We start from the raw sequence: 8,708 nt of genomic DNA on the forward strand, positions 1-8,708 counted from the left end.
TATAGATATATGTGTGTACATATATATACATGTACACACACATATATATATATATATATGTGTGTGTGTGTTCGTATCCTGTCTGGCCAATAGTTTGATATGACATAATGTCTGTTTTAGTGTGTCTGGGCTTCAAATTACTTAAATGATTAGAAGTTGGTTGAAGGTTATTTATGTGTGTATGAGCACAATACGATATATATATATATATATATATATATATATATATATATATATATATATATATATACATATATATATATATATACATATATATACATATGTGTGTGTTCGTATCTGGCCAATAGTTTGATATGACATAATGTCTGTTTTAGTGTGTCTGGGCTTTTTAGTGTGTGTCTGGGCTTTTTCCCAAGTTAAATAGATCATTATACTACTGTATAATCCGTGATACTTTTTTTATAGAGTTATTGTATGATGCTTTTGTGTCTATCCACGTATAATCTATGAATGGAAGTAAAACGGCCATTCGAGACACGTGCATCGTTATTTGAGTTTGGATAAAGAAAAGATCAGTAGTAGAAGAAGTATTCAGAATTTGTATTTAAGTAAAACTAGCAACACCACAGTGTAGAAATACTCAATTTTAAGTCCTGTATCAAAGCTTTACTTTTGTAAAAGTACAAAAGTATCCAAAGCAGAAAAAATATACTTAAAGTACCAGTAGTAAAGCACTCATTATGCAGAAAGGCCCAGTTTAATATTTTGTTTTTTATGAACGCTGCAGTTGTGTATAATAATCTGTATTATGTCATAATTTATTAATGCAAATCTGCAAAGTAACTTGAGCTGTCAAATACACGTAGTGGAGTAAAAAAGTTCAAATTTTCCTCCTAGAAATTTGGTGGACTGCGTATTAAGTAGGCCTACAAGTACCTCAAAATCTTAAGTAGCTACATTAACTTTACTTTCTTAAGTAGTACATTTATTCAAGTAGCACTAAGTACATTTACTCAAGTAGCACTTTAGTAAATGTACTTAGTAACATTTCATGGAAAAGCTGCAAGACAAAATTGATTCTACACTAATATTCTGGAGCGAGGAATAGAGGTGAAGTTTGCGTAGAGGCTGGACTTTCACTCGAATGAACGTGTTAAGCACGAGTCAAGATTAACTTGATCTAAATGCTCCAGGACGCAGATATATTTAAACTGCAATGTCCTCTAATTGTCAAAATGTCCCAAATGCGAGCCTCGCGTTGATTTGACCTAATCATTGTCCATATGCCACGTTATCACCTGCGACTGGGACATATTATGATTTTAGATTGTGGGAGAGCACATAAGGTCAAATGCAGAGATGCGAAGAACCAACCAAACATCTGAAGTACAGTCCCTTTTTTTTAACCAGGGAGAAAAACACCCTTCTGACAAAACAAGATACTGTTCCCCAGGCTCAATCCTTACTCTTCTTTGGTAAAATTCTTTTTTGAGCATGCGCACACTGAGGGCTGGCATTTAATTGTGAAATTCAATTTTGAATGCTTTGTATGTGTTTTGTGGTGTTGTGTTCCGCCATCATTGTTAAATGCGCATTTATAACGAGGGTTTTCTGACACAGTTTGTACGTTGTGTGTTCCGTTTTTAAAATAAGAACCCATATCACTGTGCTTAAACTTCTTTCTGTCTATGTCATTTATTCCCCCACTAAAGTCTAGTTTATGTCCTTTTGTCCATGCAGGCCCGCTCCTGCTGACGCCTTGTTTCCCAGGATACCCTCTGCAGGCTGATCCAGCATTGTCTCCATTGGTGAGTCAGAGGTGCTCCCGTTGACCGTGGAGTTGCTCACTTCCCCCTGCATGGCCTCTGTGTGGTCCGCATCAGTCGTCGCCATCGCGGTCGGCCCACATTTCTGTCACCTGTGGATAAATCAACAGATGTTCGCTAAATCAGGTTCAAATTTACTGCTATACATTCCCTCTTGTTTATTTGTTCGCAACTAAGTGCAAATCTCTGATTGTTTCATGTTTCAGTCTGATAATTTAATAATCCGCCCGTAACTAAGGCTCGAATCAATGTGACCGGCAGCCTCACAGCTTAGCAAGATCATGCATCATTCAAGTTCAAAAACACTTCCAATAATAATCTCATCATCTATATATGCAACTGAAAACACACAACACATGGAAGTTAAAAACCGCTTACATTTAGATTTATAAGGAATGTTTTGTCTGAAAAGTATACATGTGTTAATTATGTGTAATAGTGTGTGCATCAAAAGTCCCAGTTACCACCCGTCCTCTTGTTGTATAGCCACCGTCTGTGTAGCTTTTTGCCTCCTGCTCAGCACACTAAAGACGTGTTCTTATTTCGAGATAAATAATATAGTCAAAAGATGCTTTGAGGTGCAGGTGTGGTGGCCTATTTTTCTACCATAAAATGAAAACAACAAGAAACCGCCTGTACTAAAGCGCTGGGCTTTTTTTATTTCACTTGAAGACTTTACACTACAGGAGGTTTCTTTGCAAGACCATGAATGCGCCTATTTAGCTTCCTTTACAGCCCATGGGCCTGCAGTACCTGAAGCGGCGTTAATAAACTGTACTTTCAGATCCTCCCCACACTGGATTGTTTACTTGTTGTCTAACAAGGGTTTATGGCACACAGAATGTCGCATTATGTGCCTGACAAATGCACTGGGCTTCTATCACTGTCGAATATGTTGTATTAGTGAATTGATATGGTTTGAGTTTAGGCTTTGGTTTGATCCTAACCAAATGTGTGTCTGTGTGTGCGCGCTACGAACACATAGCTAGGGCCTTTCAATTCAAACTGTATTTCAGACTCAAGAGGTGGTCCCTTGCAATACAAAGAAGAGAAATAAATACATACAAGAATCCACACAAAAAAATCATTCAGTCAAAAACAAAACATTCTTATGTAGGATTTCTCGTCAGTGATTTCTGAGCCTGGATGAGTAACATCCAGGCTCCTAGGGGCTGAAGCCTCTCCACCCATGTAACTTCTTCCCTTGACCTTTGGCAAGAAACTGATTCTTTTTATCTCCATTTCAAATCTCCTTCCTGTATTAACCAAAAGTCAGTGCATTAATGTTTATCTTCATCTATGTTTCCTGGTTTGTCCAAAATATAAACTGGAAGTCGTCTTTGTCTTGAAGCGCACATCGGACTTATTATAAATCTTACGAATAACAATTCTCCCAAATAGTTAGTGTCAATGGTTTACTATTTACATAAACGATCAAACATAAACCAGGTCGTTCGGTAGGGGCCTACATCTCTCACGATGCACTATTCTTGTGAAGGTGAAACTCATCCTCAGCTCAAAGTTACACGATCACATTATCGAACAATATTGTAACCTTAGGCCTGCGTAAATGCAAAAACAATCAAAGGGACTTCATATGGGGCACAGAGGGCCCTTTGCTCTGTGTAAAGGAACCTCTCCCTCCCCCGAACTTGAAGTCGACCGTACAGACAAAGCTTTGGCTTTGAGAGATTTTACGCAGCGACAGACTGTTTTGATGACCAAAAACTGCACAAGAAGGATTTCCAAAGGATCAGCACAACGACTTCCTTTAATACAAAACACTTTGACCTAAACTTGGTGTTTTTATGCTTGTCTTTATTTTTAGGATAATTTCCATTTGTTTAGTCAGATGGTTAGAACTAGGTCAGTTTAGTGTAAGTAGATATCGTACCTTATTTGTGTACAGACACACGTTTCTATGTCGTTTAAAATCCTCAGCTGCTCACTTTGAGTCCGTGTAGGTGGCGACTTCCTTTCACGCTTGGCCTGTTTTGTGGTGTCTGTCTGGCCGGGGAGAAAAAAACGCAGCAGAATACTATGGCAGCTATAAAAACGCAGGCCTGTACAGAGCTGGCTTTGGTTTTGCATCCTGTGCTCAATTACAGCTTAAAAGCTTCAGCACAATTCATAGAATTTGTCTGGATTGACTGAGAGGCGGAGCGTGTGGTCGCACAGACACTCGAGTTGTTTGTGCCTCTGCAATTTATCCAAATAAAATGGTCTGTAAGCAGGACGGTGGATAGGACAGGCCGCATGTCTTTTCCTGTTTTGATTCACTCACAGGGCGTTTAGTTGGTGCTTGCACCGTCTTAGTGTGTGTGATATTTTAAGGTTGTGTTTCACATGTGCCACAAGGAGCCCCTTGGATCCCCATGTGCACATTGGTTGTGGGGCCAGGCCAGCCGCGGCGGTCTTAATCCGAGCTCAGGTCTCTCATTCACAACACATTAGAGTCAGGTTGCAGCCTTTCCAAATCCAGCTCCACGGTGGCCTCAGAGCGTAGAGCCAGGGAATGTGCACTGTGGCATGTTTACCAAATCAAAGAAATTCATTAACTGAAAAACGTACCTGGCATTTATTGTCCTAATTTGCTTTAGCCTAAGTGGAAAGTACAACTGCAATACAAAATTGTTAGCATGTATGGCAATTTATATCAAGATATTTAAGTTGTTCACAATCAGGATTTTCAAATGAATCCCACAAAAATGTTGCTCATTTCTAACTATACATGTAAAATACAGCTGCAGGTATTTTGAAATCCTGCACCAACATGATCCGTGTAGAACAATGAGTTCTCTTTGATTGTGTGTGTATGTTAATGGGATTTACGCATAGTTATATCCTACATGCGTAATGGGAACACATAGGGAAACATTTGTAAATAAATGTAATGGAAATGATTATTCATCCAAACATTACATTGTCTTGCTTATCTCTGGGATATGTCTTCTTACTGGAGGCGCACATTAGAATAGTTGCACTAAAACGTAAAGAAATAGCCGTGCGTAAAAGTGGAGCGGGCATGAATGTTGCGGCTAGTTGAGCTTTTATTGGATCTATAAAATGTTTAAATAAGACAAAATAGAACAACAAGATAAGGTAAATTCAAAAATAGAATAAATGTAGTATTCTAAAGAGATTTTGACATTTGACTATTAAAGCAGACTATTAAGCTAAGGATACATTCTTAAGCATTTTCTTCAGTGAGCCTCTGGTCTTTACTGAGAAGTATATGTTGGGATGTTACCCACAAGTAAATACAATATATTACAATAATACTTTTTATCAGTTTAAACGTTACAATTTAAAATGCTTGTATATTGTTGTGAGGTTTCACAGACCACCACAATTTCATTTTCCAGGGTTCCCTTAAATTTGTATTCTGTTTACTATACATTCTTTGAAACAGTATCCTGTATTTATTTTGTCAAAATGTCAGTTTTGTCTTTGTGATATTGGTACTAACACAAGGTTGTAACCAGTTGAAACATTAGCCGCTACTTTGAACATGACCCTGATAACCAAATGCACACTGGGCCAAATGCTGTGTTGTAAAACCACCAAATGATGATGACTAAGAGGTTTCTAAAAGCAGACTTGAGAGAGATAAGGCTGTCTGGTTTCTCGTACTCATATCCATGGTATCTGCCCAGTAATGTTAGTTTATATAATGTTGTTTTCAGGCAGGATTCGGACAAGTAATCTTGCTGAATACCTTTAATTTTTCGCGCATTGTGTATTTACATAACAAGGAAAACTGAAAAGCTTGAATTACGCACGCAAAAACACAAAACATATGGGAAATTGATATTGTGGCTAAAGCTTCGATTGAAAACCATCTTTACTCTTTCTCGGACTTCGGTGCGTGTTAAGGAATTCATTCTTAAGCCAACATGGCGATAAACCACCAATGTCAAGCTTTCAGGACACAGCAGTCATGCCTCTTACACTCCTAGACACTCTTTCTCTTTCACACACACGCACACACACACACACACACACACACACACACACACACACACACACACACACACACACACACACACACACAGCCTGAAAATCTGTCAATTTCTGCCGCGTGGTCACGTGGCCGCCTCCTCCGTGGAGTGGATGGAGATGGCTCTCCACGTCAGCCTACGTCTCCAAATTTCTGCTTAGCGAACCTGCTTCAAAGAGGCACGGCGCTTCAGAGCCATGTTCAGGGCGGTTATAGAGCAAACCCAACATAGAGTTATAGTAGAGGGTGAACTACGATGATGGATTTTGACGAAAGGGTCCCCGTCGGATCGAACATGTATTTGCCCAGTTGCACGTACTACGTGTCGGCGGGGGCTGATTTCTCCGGTCTTCCTTCGTTTTTATCCCAGACCCCGTCCACCCGCCCCATGACATACTCCTACTCCTCTAACCTACCGCAGGTCCAGCCCGTCAGAGAGGTGACGTTCAGGGACTATGCCATTGAAGCGTCCGGTAAATGGCCGCACAGGGGGAACTTGCCCCATGGCTACCCCACCGCGGAGGACATGGTGCACCGGGACTGTCTTTCAGCTCAAAGTTCCGTCGTAGGAGACATGTTTGGTAAAAACAGCCCGGCCGCCGCCGCCTATCACCACCACCACCACCACCATCATACGAGCGCCGGCTCTGCTGCCACCAATTTCTACGGGAACGTGGGCAGAAATGGCGTGCTGCCACAAGTCTTCGACCAGTTTTACGAAACTGCGTACGGGAACGCGTTGGAAAGCTCCTCAACAAATGGCTACTCAGGGGAAAAAACGGCGATCAAGCAGCCCGGCTCCGCGCCGGAGGACGCACCGTCGTGCAGGGATACAGAGGCGAAGGAGCCACGGGATGAGACCAGCAGCCCGGAGTTGTCTTCCGGAAACAATGAGGAGAAATCCAGCAGCAGCAGTACGTATTAAAGTCAGCGCATTGGTTATGAGAGAAAGTTTGCAATCCTGCGCGCTGCTGTTAACATTTTTATATGCTGTTTTATAAGCATATAAGGTTTATAGAGGGCCTGTAGACCCCCCACCCCCCAACAAAATTTTGTTATAAACTGCAGGATCACGTGTTTGGAATTGAAATTGGCCGTGAAAGACATGAGGCCGGTGACTTTCCTTTAACACTTCCTGACGTTTAAAAAAGCTTCCATGTTATGAATGTAAATTCTTCCACAGACCTGTTATTTCCATGGATTATAACAGTGCTTGTTTCACGGTTTCTTAGCGTTAAAAGAACCCTTGCATGTAATGAGGGTTCTGCCTCTGGTTCTATAAAACTAATATTTGCATATATGCAATGTAGTTGCTTATATTTGAAAGTGAGCTCGTTAAGTTAGAAAAGGTCGACATCTTTTCACTATAATATCATGATGACAATTGAAATATGCTATTAATGCTTTATGTGGAAGAAGTCCGCTCAGAGCTTAACTTGGGTAACAACCAGGGCGTGTAAACCGTTTTGTAGCATAGTCATGGCTAGTTTGAAATGTTTATATTTATTGTGACCGGTCCACTTTATTTTTGTGCCTTCCAGATGGACAGAGGATCCGCAAGAAAAGATGTCCCTATTCCAAATATCAGATCAGAGAACTTGAAAGAGAATTCTTTTTCAGTGTGTACATTAATAAGGAGAAACGCCTGCAACTGTCTCGGATGCTCAACCTCACCGACCGACAAGTGAAGATTTGGTTTCAGAACCGTCGCATGAAGGAGAAGAAACTGAACAGAGATAGATTACAGTATTATACGTCCAATCCACTGCTTTAGGGGCCAACATAGCACCGTCGCAGCTTTCATGGTCTCCTGCTGTGGGACTGAGTGCGTTTACAGACAGACTGACTCTCCGGCTGTGTACATAGTCTACCACAATGGCCGCGACAGCAGCAACAACACTGCTCAATGGTTAATTTCAAGTTCGAGGACAACACTATCCTGCGATCTGATACACCTAAAGACTGAGCATGAATTAAGTCAGTCCGTGGACCTTGATTTCGCTCTTCAGACTGCTTAGAGGAACGTGTTGAAAATATTCTTTTTGTCCACGTCAAGACTATGCTTGCAGGGGCCCATGTTAACATAAACTCATGGACGCCTTGTTTATTTTCCTTTCACGTGGGCAGAAATTAGCAGTCACTAATTGACAGACCCAGTGTATTTTGTAATCAAAATATTTGCTTAAGTACATTTCTGTTTTGAAGTGGTGAATTTCGAATGATGGTGACTATGACTTTAATAACCATCTATATTGGTGTGACCAAATGAGTCCGAACGGATGAGAATGTAATGTGTTTCTGTTTTGTGTGCTTATTTATTTTGTAGTCACTCTATTACTATCTCCTGTAATTCCACGGCTAACCAAGTCAACGCCCATCATTACAGGCAGGTTATTGGGATTCCGTGTTGAGTGTGGTCTAACCTCAAAACGAGATTTTCTGGTTTTTCCTGTAGTCTGCGAAAAGAGGGCTACTTATTTATAGTTGCGTATCTCTCAAAACCCAAATCCATGTTCTCCTTTTTTCATTTTTGGAAACTATTAGTGGAGTATTGACAATGCAGGCCAAAACCAGAGAGATAAGCTTGTCCACTGGATCCGTGTGGAGTTGCACTGAGGTACACGCCCAACACATTCACACAGGTATATCTATATATGCAGCGGGCCTTTTCGGTCTGATATTGATACGCATAACAGAATATTTTTCAGTCATTTTCATGACTTGTAAGCCTTTGGTACTTGCAGTCTGAAGAAAATAAAAGCTACATTTTCAAGTGTGCTGTCAGGGCAATGCTGGTCAGGGTCATCACATTGAATCAATTGCTTGGTATGCCCAAACTATTGTGTATTATACTATATTTCAAATAAAAAACAAAATGAAAAGATCATTTAAAAACATTTTCTGCGTGTTCATTGTTCTGT

General features: G+C 40.5%; 1 protein-coding gene and 1 long non-coding RNA gene across 2 annotated transcripts; one reads left to right on the top strand and one right to left on the bottom strand.

Annotated features, from left to right (window-relative positions):
• Positions 1-1,639: 1,639 nt before the first annotated feature.
• On the bottom strand, positions 1,640-4,864 carry LOC117956264. The gene is made up of 2 exons (XR_004659214.1): positions 3,682-4,864; positions 1,640-1,879 (listed from the first exon to the last, which is right to left on the bottom strand). It is a non-coding gene; the product is annotated as an uncharacterized LOC117956264 (long non-coding RNA).
• Positions 4,865-5,836: 972 nt separating this feature from the next.
• On the top strand, positions 5,837-8,672 carry hoxa11a (homeobox A11a). Its single transcript, XM_034891223.1, has 2 exons — positions 5,837-6,701; positions 7,329-8,672. Exons 1-2 carry the CDS (start codon positions 6,044-6,046, stop codon positions 7,559-7,561), a joined length of 891 nt encoding a protein of 296 aa, XP_034747114.1. The 5' UTR covers positions 5,837-6,043; the 3' UTR covers positions 7,562-8,672.
• The last annotated feature ends 36 nt before the right edge of the window (positions 8,673-8,708 follow it).

This window comes from Etheostoma cragini, chromosome 14 (assembly GCF_013103735.1).
Source record: "Etheostoma cragini isolate CJK2018 chromosome 14, CSU_Ecrag_1.0, whole genome shotgun sequence".
In the NCBI taxonomy this organism is placed as follows: Eukaryota; Metazoa; Chordata; class Actinopteri; order Perciformes; family Percidae; genus Etheostoma; species Etheostoma cragini.

Bases quoted from the DNA above. Each gene is read 5' to 3' on its own strand.
- hoxa11a (XM_034891223.1), top strand. From the start codon at position 6,044: ATGATGGATTTTGACGAAAGGGTCCCCGTCGGATCGAACATGTATTTG. The intron at 6,702-7,328 runs GTACGTATTAAA...TGTGCCTTCCAG, and splicing joins GGAGAAATCCAGCAGCAGCA to ATGGACAGAGGATCCGCAAG.